Consider the following 18190-nt stretch of genomic DNA (forward strand, 5'->3'; position numbering starts at 1 on the left):
GGGGGGGTCTCTGAGCCTGGTGTAGAACCAATACATGTTAGAATTTATTAAATCCCTGTGTGAATACCTAGCACTGATATTGAGGACCATCCTGGCGTCCAAAGAACGGTAAATCACAGTCTTAGAGCCTGAGTTATGAAGCCCATAGTAAAACAGATCTGTAACATATGGGACATGAGGAGACCATGCAGCCCCCCTCCTTAGGGACAAGGGAAAAAGGCTTGGGAAAATGGGACAGAAACACAGGCAGGGGACAGGAGCAAGTGTGGCTCTCATGTGCAGTGGGAGCCTAGAAGAGCAGCTGAGAAGGTTGGAGGGACCCCAACCTCTGCGAGCGTGGAGGCTATTATTTTGTTTCCCAAAGTAAACAGAAGTGGAAAACTGCATTTTCTCAAATTAGACTGAATCGAGTAAAAGGGTTTTTGTAAAAGAAACTATTTCTGTATTAGGTGTCTTGGGTCAGTTTTGGATTTTTTTCCTCCTGTAGGAACACTGAAGGCTCCCAAAGTTTCCCATAATTTTTTTTTAAGTTATTTATATCATGCATATTTCTAAATAGAATTTGGGTCAGCCTACAATAAAACTGTAAACAGAACAAAACTATAAGCCAGTTAAAAATTTAAAGGGCAAGGAAAAAGTCATATATGGATAAGGTAAGCAGTTGAGTCCACAGGGAACGCTAAACCTAGGACAGCTAATATGGCTGACTATAAAATTTAGTTCTGAGATTCCCAGTAGCCAAGGCAAAAATGGCAACAGGATGAGTCTCTAGTTCTTATTGTCTGATAAAAGAAAGCATGCATCATCAGGAGATACATTTTATTTCCTTAGCCTTGAGTGGAACCTGTGAAATGTTTTTATGTAAATGGGTAATGTCTTTGTTATCTATGTATAAACTGGAGTGAAGAACCAGCACATGGTCCTCTTCTCCCTCTACAACCCTTGAGTGAGAGCAAAGGGGAAAGGCAGCAAGAGAGAAAGATAGGGAAATAAAGGAGGGAGAAAGGAGAGAGAGAAAGAGAGAAAATAAGAGAGGGGGGGAGAGAGAGAGAGAATATGAGATAAAACAAAAACACATGCCCAGGCAATGTGAGAAGCAGAGCCTGATTCAGGTCTTCTGAACTTTTGTCCAGGTCTCTTTCCCCTTCACTGAGATGATGTAGAATGTCTAGTTTATCTGTACGTAGCTGTTTTACTGTAGGTGGGGAGAGGTTTGGTGGTCCACCAGTATCTGTGACCATAGTCATGTCATAATCAACCTTGAAATTGCATCACGTACATGGAGGCAGCATCAGGGAGTGTAAAAGACATGGACTTTGGAGCTCAGCTGCCCTGCATTCCAACGCTGGCTGGGACTCTTACCAGCTAGGTGACCTTGGGCACATGACCTAACTTGTCTGAGCCTCAGACCCTTAACCGTAAAATGGAAAGTGCGGACACAGTGGCATTTCTCACGTCGGTTGTATACAGCATTGTTTTTAATGTAAAGTTAAATGGATTGACATGTGGTTCATCAGCCCCACATAGGATTCCAGCAGTGGTGCTCATTCCTGACATGTTGTGTTTTATCCTCTCCACTCCTCACCCCTTTATCCTTCCACTGGAGCAGGTTGGGTTTGGCTAATCAGAGACCACCTTCATCCTGTCTCCTGGCCAAGGACCCCAGGGCTGGCTACAAGCCCTGGGTATCATCTTAACTGGGGCTCTTCCATCCTCCACCCGCAGTACTATGGTGACCAGAGGAGACTGCCTCCTGAGTTCTTCTGGAAAAATGCTCCCCTAAGTTGGCCTGAAGCATTTCTCACAGAGAAAGAAGTGAGTCGGGAGCTGCAGCTGGAGCCAGGGACATACCTCATTGTGCCCTGCACCTCTGAGGCTGGCCGGGAGTCAGAGTTTCTCCTGAGGGTCTTCTCTAGGAAGCACATCTTTCAGTAAGGACACAGGACTCCCCTGGAGGTTGGGGTCCCCTCGGGCCAGGGGAGGTATGGAGGAGGAGGTGGAAATGGCAGAGGATGGGGTCTGTGTGGCCAACACAGGAGAGGGGTAGGGAGAGCAGGGAGCTCCCTGCATGGAGAGCACCCTTCCTTTCTTCCTCCCCACTCTGCTAAGAAATGAACAGTCTGCTAGACATTCAAGAGAAAAAACTAGACTAGGCCTGGCCCCTGCCCTCCAGAAGCTCAAGGCCTGGAAAGGACAGGGACGTATGAGCAGTGATTTATGCTATACTATGTCCAGTGCAAGCATTTATCTACACAGGGTGTTAGCAGAACATCAAGGAGGAGCATCTGAGCCAACCTCCCATGGTCCTGGGGGAAGCAGGGGTGGCTTTGGGGAGGTGTTAATTTCTAGGAGCTGCATAGGGATTGTGCACATGAGGGGAGGCTGTCATCAATGAGCAGGCTCAGATCCATAAGTGTGTGCAAGTGAATCAATAGACATACATCCCAGCCCAACTTCTTCTGCTGCTTATGATTGTTTTGACACGACAGCCCTTCAGTGCTTAGAACCCAGTTCTCTTTCTTTTTTATTTCATGGTTTGGCCCTATGTAGTCTGACTTGGCCTCGAGCCTCACTGCCTGTCCATGCTGATAGTATATATGAGTAGGAGTCGTTTGGTGTAGGTGGAGACAGTGAAAGGCATGCCCGGCGTGGAGATGAGCAACAGCCCGGGGGCATGTGGGGAGCAGTGTGTGGGGCCACGTGGCTGGACTGTCCATTCCAAGGAGAAGCGGGGGGAAAGGCGTGAGAGTGGGGCGAGCCCACATGGCAAATCAGCTAAAGGACTTGGAAGATGTGTTCCCAGGGGAGGGGGAATATTGGCCAAAATGCTCTCAGGAAGTAATTCTGCCTTTTGTTTTCCCTCAGTGAAATTGGCTGCAGCGTCAGTGCTGTCTTCTCTAAGGTGCGTAGGCAGGTGGCATTCCACACGCTGGGACCGTTTCCAAAGGACGGTGCGCTGTTCCCTCGCGTTCATGTGTCGGGGGAAGAAGTCTGCAGATCCTGAGGACCCTACTCTATGGCACCCATACTCTGTTTTCTTTTGTGCCCTAAGAGTCCCTAGTTCTGCTGTTTTTACACCAGGAGAACTGCCTTTCTGGTCAGGTCCTTGTCATGGAGGGCCCAGAGTGCCCGGTACAGGAGTTATACATCGACTTGCTTCTGCTTCTTTCTACCTGGTGTTTCTTTTACCCATTGCACTGTTTGCTACTTCTCCAAAGCCAGTGAGAATTGGAGAAACAAAAGATGTGTGAATGCTGTGGTAGAAAACTTAAGACGGTGCTCAAGGTGCAACTTACAGATTTCTGGGGCTTGGGGGTCATGAGACATTAGTGTGTGCCTGAGCATCCATTCATCCAGGTGAATGATGAGGTCTTTCCATGTGTCTGTTCCTCTAGGAAATGGTGGACCAAAATGAAGGGCAGGATGAATTCTTCACTAAACTCTTTGAGAAGGTAAGTTGGCCAGGGGTGGTGGCGAGCAGAGGGCAGAGTGGGGGACAAAGTGGAACATAGAATTCCATGGAGGATGTGTTTGCAGCTGCCTGACCCTGGTACAAAGTGTGACGTAAGGCTCCTGTTCCCCAAACTGCCACTTTATATTCAAGTCCTCAGGTTTTTAGACAAGTAAGTGGAAGTGGATTGTCTTCAGAAGGCTCCTGTAAAATGCATATCTGTTCTTGGAAGTGACTTTGATTAGTTGTAGGAGAAACAGCTTTAATCTTTGATCCCTGAGAAAATGGAATATAGAGTTTAGAATCCGTGTTGGCAGTGGGTGCAGAGCATGGTAATGACAAGCCCCAGGGGCCTGGGGGAGACCAAGGAGGAAGACCCCTTGGGGTGGTCACCTAGAGAAGGGATAGGGCTGGGAAGAGGGCATTAGGGAAGAGGAGGGCCTAGGGCTGCATACCTGGTCCCCTTGTGGCCTTTCCTTAAGCTGACCCAGATCAGGAGGCCAGTGGTGTGAGGTAGGGCTCTGGAGGCCACTCTGTCCCTAAGCTGCAGGACACTAGATCCGTTGAGGAATAAGACACAAATACACTAGAAATCTGGCATCTGACAGCTTAGTGATGTCATTAAAACTACAAGGGATGAGCTCCTTGTGTTGGCGACCCTCTGGATTTAATTCACAATGTGCCTGCCCCCTAGTCTTCTCTCATATTCACCCCTGGCATTTTGCCTAATGTAGCCAGAGAGGATAGTCAGAATCTTACCTGTGTTGTTCATAAATGTTTTCCTCCATACCAGGGGTTTCCAAACAGTTTCTGTTGCAGTCCTTTTATCAAATGGAATCTCATTGAGAACCCCAATATATATAAAACAGATAAAAATGATATATTATGAATACGTATCTGTTTTATAAGCTCACATTGATGATACTTACATTTCATTTATATTTTTTAAGGTTAATTTTTTTTTTTTAAGATTTTATTTATTTGAGAGAGAGTAAGCACAAGCAGAGGGAGAGGGAGAAGCCGGCTCCCTGCTGAGCAGGGAGCCTGATACGGGGCTCAATCCCAGGACCCCAGGATCACGACCTGAGCCGAAGGCAGACGCTTAACCAACTGAGCCCCCCAGGTGCCCCTTTAAAGTTAAATGTTAATGTAAAGGGTTGCTTCTGATAAACTCTAAAATTAAAACTTGGAGCCTTGGCTGAAGATCGCTTATTAAGAATAAAATTCAAACCAAATTGTTTGCTGAACTCCTGAAGCATCTTGATGAAACTCAGTTTGACAAACACCATTATTAGACTGTTTCTTATGAGTCCTGTCCTGCTGGGGTTCCCTGGACTTGACACCCGGGCTCACTTACTCTGCCCAGAAGTGGCATATGTTCCGTGCTGAGCAGGTGTGGGGGTGACTTCCCAGCTCTCTTCTCCCGCAGCCCCTCTGCATCTAATGAACCTTCGGTAATGATAATTTTCTCCTGCTACTCTGCTCCCACTTCAGTATCCAGAAATAAATGCAGTGCAGCTGCAGAAGATCCTGAACCACATGACCTGGTCAAGTGAGTATTTCGGAGTCATCCTGTAGGACTCAAGGGGCACGGCTCTTCTAAACTCCGGGTCTACTCTCTTTCCCCTGTGGGACACGTGAATTCCTGCACGAGGGTCCCCTAAGCAGCGGTGTCTTACACCAGGGTGGGTCATATAGTAGTAAAGAAATTTATACAGCTTGGAAAATAGATTTTTTGTTTTTTGTTTTTGGGGGGTTTTTTGTTTGTTTTGTTTTGTTTTGTTTTTGCTTTGCTTTGCTTTGCTCAGTTTGGGTGTGTAGAGATACATGGCTGTGAAAATAAAGATTTCTGATGTTTTGCTAGTTTGGGAAGAATATCTGAGTGTTTCTTTCTTGGCATATAAATTCCATGTGGAAGAACTGTACCCAGCCTGGCATATAAATATTGTATTTATATATAATGTAAGTGTTGACTAGCCCTCCCAGGGAGCTTTCTAATGAACTCGTATTTAAGTTGACCAACCTTCAAAAATTTGAAGGAGGGGAGCACATCCCCTCAGAGGGCTGCAAATGGCCAGTGTGGATGCCCTCATATGAAACTTGAGATAAATTATTACGAAAGCTTAAAGTCCATGGAAAATTTTTATATGTATATTTCAAGTGGAAAGAACATGATTTCTCCAGGGAGGAGAATGAATTTCAAAACAAAGAAAGTAAACCAAACAATTAACAGGTATTTGCCACCTAACATATGTGATTGATTCTCCTTTATATGAAGCCAAGACTTCAAACCCAAACAAATTATAGTCTAGGGTGTTGTATAACTCAGGGCTTGAAATAATTTCCAGATGGTTCCTCAAAGCCAAATTCAGGTATTACAAAAGAGCCAGAAGGAGAGATTCTAGAAATTATAGAATATAAGAATCCCCCCCACTGACACACACACCCTGGAAAATAAATTCTAGGGAAATTATCTAGAAGAGAAAGTTTGAGCACATTTATAATTTTTTAAATGTTTTGATCACAAGTATGCAAAGTGGTTTTCCAAAGAATGTGTGGACAAATTGCTTTCATTTAGTCCTATGAGAGAATTTTTGGATTGACAGATCAGAGAACTACTGTGGTTTTGGGCAAAATACTTGGTAAAGTATCTGATGGTAAATGATGACTTGTGGGTTGGGAAGTAGCAATATGAGATGTATTCACAAGTCTGATTACCATTCCCAAGAGTTATATAAATGTGAAACCAGAGGGATAAATCTATGTCATAGATGAGAGTCTAAGTATAGATGAGAGTCCCTGGTTTCTACCCTTGGTCCCCTTCACTTCCTCAGGTTTTATCAATGACTTAGAAGAGGACATGGGAGGTGGGCTTATCAGATTTGCAGATGGCACAAAGCTGGAAGGAATCATTAATATAATAGATAGATAGCCGAATTGAAATTCACAATGCTCATAAGCTGTACCCAAACCAAAAAATGAAACAGAGTCAGGATGATAATTAAAAACTGTCACTTCATTATTTTTTAAAAATTGATTGCCTAAGTTCCTGAGACAAGATCTCAGTTTTGTGGCAGTTTATGTGAAAGACATCTGGTTAATATAGTTGACCTGGAGCTTAACACGAACTCACAGTTTCAAGTTGCTGCTAAATAAGCTCATCTAAATTCAGGCTATATTTAATGAACATGTTTAGATTTGTATTTTTGAAACTGCATTCCAAGGAGTATTAGATACTCTGAAGTTTTGGGAAATGTTCCATGAAATAAAAGGGATTAGACTCTGTGGTCAATTGTGCTCGGGGAATTCTGCATTAAACAAAAACAAAATTTCGATGCTGGCTTCTCAGTACCATTATGTGCTAAGATGCATGGTGAATGGATAAAAGGGTCTATAAATACAAAATATTTCAAATATAGTTGAACTCAGAACCCCTTCTCTGCAGAACATCATCACTGGAACATAATTTGGGAAATACAGCTTGAAAATTTGGGAAGTCATAGTCCCCTTGTACTCTGCTTCATTAAACTGCAGCTCAAGGAGTGCATTCCAGTCTTGGTACCACATTTAGAGAGAAGATGGCAAAGCATAGGGTCTAGAAGAAGGCAAAGAGAGTTTAGAAGCCACGTTTAGTATGGAGAGGAGACGTTGAAGAGCAGACATATGCCTGTCTATGCCTTTCTGGAGGCAGAACTTGGACCAGGGACTGAACTTTGCAGGAGGTTCCTTTGGAAGTAACATAAATTTCTCCTGACTGGAGCTATGCATCCATGTGAAAAAGCAAACACCCATAACCGAGAGACCGTCCACCGAACATCTGAGGAAAGGATCCCCCAGTTTAGGTGGAACTCGGACAGATTGATCTCTCAGCTCTCTTTCGGATTTGGGAGTCCATGACTCAGTGCCTATGTCCTAGGTACCTGGGGCTACGTTCACCTGCCTATGGTGGAAGCAAAGCCAGGCTGTAACCGGCTCATCTCCGCAGGGCTTTATGGTGCTCTTTGGGTGTAGGAACCACCACTGAGCCTTCTCTCTGTCTGCTGCCCTCTTGTCCTTACTCCCCGCTACCCCCCATAAATGATGGTCATTGGAACCTACAGGTGGCCTAGACAGCTCAGCCTCTTCCCATTCAGAAAAGGGCTGTGCCGTCCTAGGGCCACGCCCATGCACACTCTTTCTGTCCCTCTGCAGGTCTGGGGAGCACCCAGCCTCTCTTCAGCCTGGACGCCTGTCAGGGGATCCTGGCCCTGCTGGATGTATCTTTTCAGGTTTGTGGCAGGAGGCATGCTGCTGCTGGTGCAGAGCCTCGCACTGGGCCATGCTGCCTGGGTTTGAATCCCAACCCAAGCGCTTCGTAGTCGTGTGATCTCAGACAAGTCACGTAGCCTGGTTGTGCCTTCAGGCCCTCATGTGCAGCGTGGAGATGCTATTAAAAGCTACTCTGTAGTATCAGTGGGAGAATGCACAGAGCAGTGACTATTAGCTATGAATAATAAGAATCTTATTTGCCGGCAGTGAGGATGAGGCGGCTGCAGGGGGTGGTGGTTAGGAGCAATCCTCTGGGTAACAAGAAGCTGTTCCAGGAGCCTCAGGCTCCCGACTTTTGCGATTGGCGACCAGGCAGTGCAGGAAATCAGAGGTCAGTAAGCTCAGTGGCATGCCACAGACTCGGCTTTCCTGGCTCTCAGCCCTGTGATGTTTCTAGCAAACCCTCTGCCTTTCTGAGTGGACAACTTAATCACAGTTTAATTATCCACGGTACAGAGGGGCACGTAGAATGGAGAGTGTGGGGTGGGGGTTGCAAATATAAAAGCTGTCTTTGAAGAAACGTTGCAGAAGACAGCGTGCGGCGGTGGGCAGGTGTGCTGGCATCGGAGGAGGTCCCAACCTTACCACCGGCTGCGTGAACCTCAACAGGAGCATCCTCTCTGAGCCCCCATTTTATCATCCGTTACAGGGGGAGAGTGAATGCCTACCTCACCTAGGAGGTGAAAATGAAGTGATGTAGGACAAGCGTGTAACTCGGGCTCAAAGAGAGGTGTGTGTGGTGGTATGTTGACCTGGTCTCCCTGATGCAGAGGTGTTTGGACATGATACGATCTACAAGGCCAATCATTAAGCTTTTAACTTCTTATAAAATGACTAAATATGAGAGCCACCCTGGGACAGACTCCTTCCAGAAGTTGGTTTTAACAATACCGGGGAGAAAAAGTTACTGTTTTTTACTTAAATCACGTCAAATTGGCTGTGTCAAAATATCCTTTCTCGCTGAATGTTAGCTGCTGTTGTCACCAACATCCCCTCCATCATCAATCTTCTCCCAGTGCAGCTGTGTTTCTGGCTCCTTCTGTCCCTTCCTAGCAAGGGCGAGGGAGCCCTGGGCTGGACTGACCAGCCAGCAGAGGCCAAGCAGGGCTATCAGACAGGGAGCAGGGCTGTCCACAAATTACACTCTGTTGTGCGGAGGGCCAGTTGCTGCTCCCAGAGGTGTGAATGCAACTCCCCTAGAGGCTTTGACCTTAACCCTCTATCAGCTTAATGCATCCGGTACTGTGAGCATCCAGGAGTTCAGAGACCTGTGGAAGCAGCTGATGCTCTATCAGGTAAGAACAAGTCTTAACCATACCTCCTTGCGGGGGTGGGGGGCAGAGATGGCAGTTCTGAGAAACTGTGTAAGGCACCACACCTCTTTCAGCCCCGTGTACCCCACTGTTCACCCAGCTGCTCTACCCTCCCTTCAGTGCGCCTGCCTTCCCTCTCTCCCAAACCCAGCCTGTTGCCACGGCCTCCTGGATTTCTAAAGTGCATGTCTGATGATGTCGCTTCTTACTGAAAGCTTTTTAAGACTCCCCATGGTCGTCAGATAAGATCTGAACTCTTTAGCATGGCAATTAAAGTCCTGCATCGGTTGGCTTCTTTCTATTTTTCCAGTTCTTACTCACCACTATCCCCCTTGTCTCCTGAGTCCAAAAGCTGGCAGCCCTTCAAGGTTTGGAGAATGTGCCTAAGTCAAGTACATTTGGCTATACCCAGGCTGTCTATCCGCATGGCAAAAAACCACTCCATATCTCAGAAGCCCGGACCCTCTGCCTATTCTTGTCCTGGCAGCAGGCCCTGCTGGCGGGGTCTCACGCTGGCAAGGGTCCACTGCTGTATGGACGCTGGGGCACGGAGGGGCTCTCAGGTGGTGCTTGGACACGCCTGGTTCCTGAGCCTTTGGTGTGGTTCTTCACAGGAGGTTTTCCACAAGCACAACAGTAACCAGTCGGGATACCTGAACAGGACTCAGCTGCGGGCCGCCATGAGGGACGCAGGTAGGCACAGGCTGAACAGGGGCTGCTAGCCACACCCTCGCCAGGCTGGGAGGGCAGGGGGTGCATCACTTCTGAAGTAATTCTAATGTGTGGAGTTGCTCCCAGAGGCCCGAAGATGTGGATCTGCAAATCACGGAAACATTTATTATCACTCTCACTGTGGTCACAGGCGACATTACTGAGGGCTGGAGCATCCATGCTCTCGTTTAATCACCCACGCCGAGTGATAATCCCCACTTTACAGAGAAGTTACAGCTCAGAGAAGTTAGGTAACTTGTCTGGAGCCTGAATCCAGGACTACCAGGCCCCAAAGTGGATGTTCTTGACCACTCTTGAGCAGACTGCCTCCTGCCTTGAAGGTCAGGATCCCAGTCGATAAAAAGATCCTCATGCTGGTGGCCTAAGGGGCAAGAATGGGGAGTCGAGATGGAGATAAAGTTAATGGACTAAATAATTAAACAACCCATACTGAACCCCATAAAAGAAGACCCCCGTGTTATCAGGATTCAGGTCCTGCAAGGGGAGGGAGCTGAAGGGGCCTCAGGTGGCGGGGAGGGGGCATGAGGTCCCCAGCACCCACGGCCGGAGTCTGTGTTCCATGCAGGAATCGTGCTCAGTGATGATGTCTGCCTGCTGATGCTTATCCGGTACGGCGGCCCCAACCTCCAGATAGACTTCGTCAGCTTCGTCCACTTGATGCTGCGCGTGGAGAACATGGAGGGTGAGCTGGTGGGAAGGAGGCAGGGCCAGAGGTCCCTCCGCACTCCTTGTGGATTGTCCACCTGTCCCCAGTTCAAGCAGGAGGGAGGACAGCAGCCGTTCAGGAGCTATGGGGCATGCTGGCTCTGTGCCTGAGAAACCCGGCTGCATCGCTCCAAGCTCATGTACACCCCGCCTGTCCCAGGGGCAAAGGCCTGAGGCAGCTCGCTTACCCTTGTAAAGTGTGGCCACCTGGGACTGAAACCAGGTTCCCAGGCGCGGGGACGGAGGGGAGGAACTGGTCGTAATGTTTCCAGCACACGTTAGCTGTGTTCCTTTCTGCTGCATTTTTACAGATGCCTTCCAGAACTTAACCCAAGATGGCAAAGGGATATACCTCCAGAAGCCAGAGGTAAGCCTTTGTCCATGGGGTGGACTCACATCATCTTAGGCAGAGGGGGCCACGGCAGGTCCAGGCTCTTGTGAAGGAGCAGGGTTCTGGGGCCTTCATTCTACTGAGTTGGGGATGTAGACCTGCATTCACTGCACTCATCCGTTCATTCGTCCACTCTTTACTGAGCACTTAGTCTGTGCTGGGTGCATAGGCAGGGACCTAGACCCTGACTCAGTGGACCCAATCACTGTGACCACAATAATGCCATGGAACAAATCCACCCAACTTCAGCTGTGACAACAATACTCACTGAGTTCCCCAGTTACATGTTTGGGAGTGAGTGTGTCTCCGCTGGCTGGCTTGTGATTGGTGGGTGAACTGGGAGCTTTGCTGGAGTACCTTCATTGAGGAAGCTCTGGCTAGGCTGGTCTCATTGTCTCCGGACAATGGCAGAAGTACAGGGGAGCGAGCTTACACATGCAGGGCCTCCCAGATCAGGCACTTCGTACTCTGCCACTCATTCTGTTGTCTGAAGCAAGTCGCATGGCCAAGCCCACTTCCAACACTTGGGGAAATAGGCACCTCGAAGTCACTTGCAGAGGGCATGGACACAGATTGGGTGAAGACCCAGGCCAGCAATGAACTCCAGCACAGACAGTAATAGGGGACCTGGTCTGAATAGGGCATTTCACAGAGGCATTTCTGGAGGAGGTGACATCAAAGTTGAAACCTTGATGATCAGAAGGAGCCAAGGAGGCAGAGTGGAGAGTAGCAAAGGCTCAGGCTAGAGGGAACAGTGTGTGCGGTCCTGGCTAGAGTAGAGAGAATGACAAAACTGGCTCAAGGTGAGTCTGAAAAGATCAGGGTCAGATCTTTCTCAGGAGCTGGCCTAGCCTTTCCCCTATGGCCTGGGATTCTGATCTTGTGTGGGTAGCCTCTTCTTGAACCTCATATAGTGGTTCACATGTAATAGGAGCTTGACAAATGTTTGTTGAGTGAATGAGATGATATGCTGATAAGACAAATCTGTGCCTGATACTGATGGTCTTCCCCGATGAGTCAAACCCCGTGGATTTACTGAGCACCTACTACATGTCAGATGTGGCACTAGGTAGAGTTTGCTGCAAAGACATTGGAGTCTGGAATTAAATTATCTGTTCTTTCTTCGTAAAAATACATCCTCTGTTTGGGCTGCTTAAAAAGGGTCTAGTGAAAGCTGAGGTTTCTTCATTGACCTCAAATGTCCATTTTATGTAATATCTTTCCAAGATATTGGGATCCTCAGTATGTGTCTTGCCTCAATCACAGTCATATTTGAATGTGAAGACAGGATTCACCTGGAGGGGAAAAGGTTAGAATCTTCTGAGCCCATTTCCATCTCAAATCCCCAAGCTCACATGCTGATTCCAAGCAGTCCCTCCATAGTGCAGTCTCAGAGCTGGGAGAGCAGGACAACATGAACGTGCAGTTGAAACAGGGCAGCCCACAGCCCGAGCAGGCTGCAGCACTGCAATGTGCCATCATGGGACGAGAACTGGACTGAGACCCGAGTTGAACCCGCAGCACTGCTTGTAACTAGCTGTGGGACCCTAGGCGACTCAACTTCAATATATCTGGGCCTCAGCTTCCCCACATGTGAAATGAGTGAGCTGGTTCTCTAAGATCCTCTTCAGCTCTGACCATCTCTGGCTCCATGAGAAGGAGATCCTCAGGGCCATCCAAGGAAGTTTGTAGGGAGTGGCAGCCAACTTGTTGGAATTTCACGCTGGTTTTCTCTGATGCCATTGGTAACTCCATCATTGTCATCTTCATCACCAGCATCAGCAGCAGCAACATTCTGATGTAATTGGCCTGAGGAGTGGTTTCTCCAGAGGTCCCCTCTATTCGAGTCAGAGGGTCTGTTCATCACACCCACATAAAGCTGTCAGACAAATGGGCCCATAAATGTAAACACGTAGAATATGCTCTAATGGATTTCTGCTACCCAGTTGGTCCACACACCTGCACACTGATGTCATGAGAATGCCAAATTGAATTCATGGCAGAAAATTGCATTGATTGTTGAATACAGAATCAGCCAGTATCTTGGGTATCATCATTCACCGGCACCATGAGAAGTCAAGGTTGATTATATTTCAGGTTGATTTATACTTACTACCAGATGGTGTGGTCCCTCTGGCTAAACCATCCATTACTGTCCTGTCTCCATGGCTTCCCAGGAACGAGGGGGAGGAGGTCCCAAGTCCTGTGTCAGGCTCCAGGGTCTAGTGACCAAAAAATGAATCACCCCTTAGCTGGATGTCAGAGGTCTGCCTGAACTGACCGTAATTTGCTTCCCCATTATGTCCAGTGGCTGATGATGACTCTGTACTCCTGAGAAGGCTGGGGCCCTGTCTGCCTTCACCGAGGATGCTGCATATGGCTCAAAGGTAGCCTTCGGCTGAGACCAATCCACACTCAACCCATTTACCGTTCTTCAGGACCATGTCTCCAGTCATCATCATCTCAGCTGGGAAGTTTTCTTTTCTGCAGATCTCCCCTTCAGAGGCAGTGTGCAAAAAGGGAAAGGAATTAGCAGAGACTGCCTTGGACTTGTAAAGACCAACTGTCATTCTCAGGGCACAACCTTTTCACAAGCAGAGATGTTACCTGATGTGACCTAAGCAATCTGACTCCAGAATTGGTGTCTCAACCTTTAACAATACTGCCTCCATGGCTGTCCAACTTAAATGACCTTAGTTGAATGTTATCCCATTTGGGGTAAGAGTCTAGGTTTTAAGATCTGAAGAGGGACTAGTATGTCCTTAAACAACTGCATCAGCTTCTAGAAATCGGTGGATTCAGGCTAAATTTCAACTGTGTGGAGGTGGGGTGGGGCTATATTGAGCTTTCAAGAACACAGAAAATGAGAGGATTGGCAGAGTCCAGGTGGGTTGGGCTGGCTCTGGCATTTGAGGTCACTGGATGGTCTTCTGCTACAGTATCTCCAGATGGTTGAATTTGGGGCCGGAACCAGTGGATTTAAAACACCTGAATTCTCCAAGAGCTTCCTGCATATAATAGGTGCCAATCTGTTTACTTGACCTATGGACTATCAGATCCATTTCAAATCAGTCCCCAAAGCCTCTGTGTGCCAACTTTAAAGAAGAACAACCAATCCATGCTATATCATAGAGCTAAGCAGTAGATGGTTGGTATCTCTGATTTTTTGAACTACCATGCTGCCTCAGTTTCACAGCATCCCTCTCAACCCAGAACCTGGAGGAAAACCAGGATGAAGACCATCTCCCAAAGTCCATACATTTTATTCACAGGTTAGCAACTCAGAGCCATTTGTTAAAATTCTATTTATTCTTGATTTCCAAACTGTTCTAATAGACATGACTGTCTGGTTTCCAAACCCATAAAAGACTAAAGGAGGAAGCTGAATGATGGGATAAAAGGGTGTCCATTGGCAGAACAAAAGGAAACTTGACAGTCTGATAAATGGGCACTGAAGAAGGAGCAAACATTTTCTAAGCATGGCTCAAGGAAGTAGAAAAGTATTTTACTTAGAAAAAACTTTATTGATTCCAAATGATGAAATGTAAAATGGTTTTCCATAAAGTTTCAGGCACATAAGGTATTACTGTTTTTATAAATGATGATTATGTGTTATAGGCAAGATTTTTATGTCTATTTATTTGTCAGTATCTCTGTCTTTAGATTCTGCCATTGTAAATATTTGTTTTAATTAAATAGCTATTGCTTTGGTCCCACGAAGGCAATTTGGAAGATTTTTGGGGGTGGGAAGGTGATACCATCATCTGGTTCATGACCCTTGGACTACAGTGTAATAGTTTTGGTTGGTGCCGATGACATTTATATCGAGGTTAATTAAGTCTGATAGAACCTCCCTTCTAGCTTCTCAATGGTCTGAACTGCCCTCCTATGTCACTCATGTGTTACCCTCACTCGCCTGAGTCTATCACTGTGGTAACTCAGATGCCCCACGCCATGCTGACCTCCTCCTCCATTCCTTCCAATGCCCCCCAATGCTGGGTCCTGGAGACCAGGGGCAGAGCTGTTTTCCCACCCAAACATCCCTTCCCCATCCTCTGTCACTCCAGGCAGTGTGAGGCAAGTAAAGATCTGGGACAGGATGGACCGCACAAGGGTCAAAGTGAGGTCAGGCTGAAGGTCTGAGAGGTGGACATCTGCATTTCCTGGAAGTTAAAAGCCAAAAGTTGGATCCTGACCGAGACAAGCAGATAGTGTGCAAACCCAGTGAAGGATTAGCAAGGAATCGGTCCTCAGGTGCCAAAATAGGTGAGGTCAGGGAGTCCGGGAGGTTGGGTTGTCCACCCATCCAGCGTAAGCAAGCTGAGCATGCCAGGCTGAGCACACCAGGCTGAGCACTGGCGCAGGCTTTTAAAATCTCAGGAAAAAAAGAAAAAAGACCCTAACTGGTGAAAAGAAAAGGACGGTTGCAAGAGAGGACTAAAATACCTGCCCTTTCTTTACCCCTCTTTTTTCTCTTTTCTTCTCTCATGTTTTGTACAAAAACTCAGCCACCAAAGGAACCTTCTAGATTCCAGCTGGAGCCTGGGGCAGGGCAGTCAGCAGCTGACTGTAAATAGCACTTCTTCCCTGCCACTGTCACGCTGGGTTAGAGAAATGATTTTAGCCTCTGGGATTCTCAATCTGATGTTTCCCCAATGAAATATCTGCATTTATATTTATAATGGGAAAAAAGGAGGAAATGAGTTTCATGGGTCATGGGTAGGTCAAAGTGGGCCAGCTGTGCTGGGCTTAGTTTTGGAGCAGGCTGTGTGCCCGGTTCTCAGGGAGCTTTGGAAAGATGGCCATCTGGGGTTGCTGGCCCCAGGTCCTGAGTCCCATCTCTTTTCCAGTGCCCTGAGGACCCAGGGGTACAAAATCCAACAGCAACGAAAGTGAGGAGACATTGGGAAGGAACATTCTAGCTGGATGACATTGGGCCTCAGTTTACTCACTTGTAAAATGGAGCCCAAAACGTCTACATCACTGGGTCATTATGACAATAAATAATGCCAGCATACTGTAGGCACTCAATAAATAAACCGTGTCCTTTTTCCCCTAGGCAGTGAAAGTATTTTTTACAACCATCATAATTTATTTTCATTTTTGTTTCTAAGAACATCGTCCCTCATAGTGACGGCTCTTCGTAAGTACCCAGGATTTCATGGTCCATTTCTACTTTCCTCTTCCTCCACGTCCCCTCTCTGAACACTTCACACCATGTCTTTGAGGTGTGGCCCCAGGAGGACTGCGCCAGTCTCCGGTGTCAGGGACTCAGCTCCGGGGACCTCTGAGAAAGTGGCCGTCTGGCTATGAAAGGTCCTCTTCTGTCAGGCAGACAGCGGCTCTGCGCTCTGCTCACCTGGGGCCTCGGGAGCAAAGGGGGTTTGCGCATCAGAGTCCAGGTTGCTAGCTGGCGGTTTCCTGGACCACCGACTGGGCGACTTCTGGGAGTGTCTTCTGTGAGACTGCAGGCTGGCCGGCACTGACTCCAGAAGCTCTGCTGGGCAATTCAGTTGCGATCTAGAGCTGACCTTGCCGTGAGAAGGCGTGGCACGGCCCCTGGCTTGTGGACTTCTGTCCTCTGTCCCGATGGGCTTGCGGGCTAACCCGGCTGGTCAGCAGGTGGGGAGGCCCGCCGGGCAGTGAGCTTTCCTCTCATCCCTCTGTCCATCCAGCCACGCAGCCAAACGTTCAGCGCTCTGCGGGAGGACACCTGGCCGCCTTCTGCAGTGGGTCAGGCACTGTGCTAGGCCCTGGGGACCAGAGTGACAGTCTTCCGGGGCGGCAGATGACTGGCAGGTGGCCTAGCACTGTGACACGGTGGGGGTGAGGTGGGGCAGGGCTTCTTGGGAGATGATGCTTAGTAAAGAGGCTAGGAACTAGAAACTAAGGGGAGGGGCGCCTGGGTGGCTCAGATGGTTGGGCGTCTGCCTTCGGCTCAGGTCATGATCCCAGGGTCCTGGGATCGAGCCCCACATCGGGCTCCCGGCTCAGCGGGGAGCCTGCTTCTCCCTCTGACCCTCTCCCCTCTCATGCTGTTTCTCTCTTGCTCGCTCTCTAAAAAATAAATAAATAAAATCTTTAAAAAAAAAAAAAAGAAACTAAGGGGAGAACAGCAAAGTTCCCCACGGAGGGTATTGCACGGGTATGTGTGTGTGTGTGCGTGCGTGTGCGTGCGTGTGTGTGTAAAAGACCGGAGTTAGGGATGGAACGGTATGTTTGGAAAGCATCCAGTGGGTCAGGGCAGCAGAGCTTAGCTCTGTTCGAGGGGGCGGCGTGGGCCCAGGTGGCCCAGGTAGGCGGTGGCCAGGGCCCTCTGAGCTCCGTCACGTCACGGCATCCGGGTCCTCTCCTGGGGGGCCGAGGCATCCCCCCAAGGACTTCAGACCTGGGCCTGAGACGTTCAGACCCTTCCTCCCCACCAGCAAAGCCAGGAAGTCAGCGGTGTGTAGACAACGACCTGGGAGTCAGACGGAAGAACTGAGTTCAAATCCCTGCCCTAGTTCACCCTTCTGAATCTCCACAGCATCGCTGATAAAATGGCGAGAGCAACACTCACCTCACAAGGTGAGTCTCGTAAGATAACATACCAGCATTTCTGGCATTTCTGGCTTTCGGCCTTGCCTGTGTGAAGTGTGAACTCCACCCGATTTCCCCGCCAGCGGTGGGCGCCTTTATTCCCGCATTTGTGGCATGTGCTGAGGCTGTTCCAGCACTAGATGGCGCTCTGTCCCCACACAAGGGCTCCCGCCAACGGACTGGCCGGGGGACAGCTTCAGCCCTTCGCCGGGGCAACTGGGTGCTTTAGTGCCCTGCCCGCCTGACTCAGCTCAAAAGGCCAGCGTCAGCCCCATGCAGGCTCGCTTTCCTTTCTTGCTTCTTTGTTTCTGCTTAGTGTTTAATGGATGCTCTGTACTTTGTATTATAAACACTGTCCTTTAAGTAATGTATAGCTTTTTTGTTTCTGAAAAAAGCAAAACTGTGTTTTGAAGCCCTTATTGTAAATGCATCTCCTTGAGATACAACCATGCCCAGGCCACTCACCCATGAGCCCCAGGACCTAGCTTAGCACCTAGCTTAATGCTGAGCTCATGTTTGGGGTTCACTGAATGAATGAGCAATTTTTGAAGTAATTCAGGTGAATCCTGTCAGGAAAAAGTCAGTGCGTATTCGAGATGCTAACCGAAGATGTTAGCATATAAGGGTTGCTTAAAGAAACAACGATTTGCCTCTGAAAGGGTCCTTTTGATGTGGCTCAAGCTAGCTTACTCTGCTGCCCTGCACCGTGCC

General features: G+C 48.2%; 1 protein-coding gene across 1 annotated transcript; it reads left to right on the plus strand.

Moving 5' to 3' along the window:
• Nucleotides 1-1560: 1560 nt before the first annotated feature.
• Nucleotides 1561-14687, plus strand: CAPN14 (calpain 14). Its single transcript, XM_081796967.1, has 10 exons — nucleotides 1561-1931; nucleotides 2866-2902; nucleotides 3396-3452; nucleotides 4946-5003; nucleotides 7643-7707; nucleotides 8986-9054; nucleotides 9687-9765; nucleotides 10370-10486; nucleotides 10821-10876; nucleotides 13209-14687. Exons 3-10 carry the CDS (start codon nucleotides 3399-3401, stop codon nucleotides 13233-13235), a joined length of 525 nt encoding a protein of 174 aa, XP_081653093.1. The 5' UTR covers nucleotides 1561-1931; nucleotides 2866-2902; nucleotides 3396-3398; the 3' UTR covers nucleotides 13236-14687.
• Nucleotides 14688-18190: the final 3503 nt, after the last annotated feature.

Source organism: Leptonychotes weddellii, chromosome 10 (assembly GCF_054177405.1).
Source record: "Leptonychotes weddellii isolate Sample4059 chromosome 10, ASM5417740v2, whole genome shotgun sequence".
Classification (NCBI taxonomy): Eukaryota; Metazoa; Chordata; class Mammalia; order Carnivora; family Phocidae; genus Leptonychotes; species Leptonychotes weddellii.

What these genes read in the sequence shown, in the direction of transcription:
- CAPN14 (XM_081796967.1), top strand. Translation starts at nt 3,399, where the DNA reads ATGGTGGACCAAAATGAAGGGCAGGATGAATTCTTCACTAAACTCTTT. An exon ending in GGCCGCCATGAGGGACGCAG is followed by an intron (nt 9,766 to 10,369) that starts GTAGGCACAGGC and finishes TGTTCCATGCAG; the next exon opens with GAATCGTGCTCAGTGATGAT. An exon ending in TATACCTCCAGAAGCCAGAG is followed by an intron (nt 10,877 to 13,208) that starts GTAAGCCTTTGT and finishes CATTATGTCCAG; the next exon opens with TGGCTGATGATGACTCTGTA.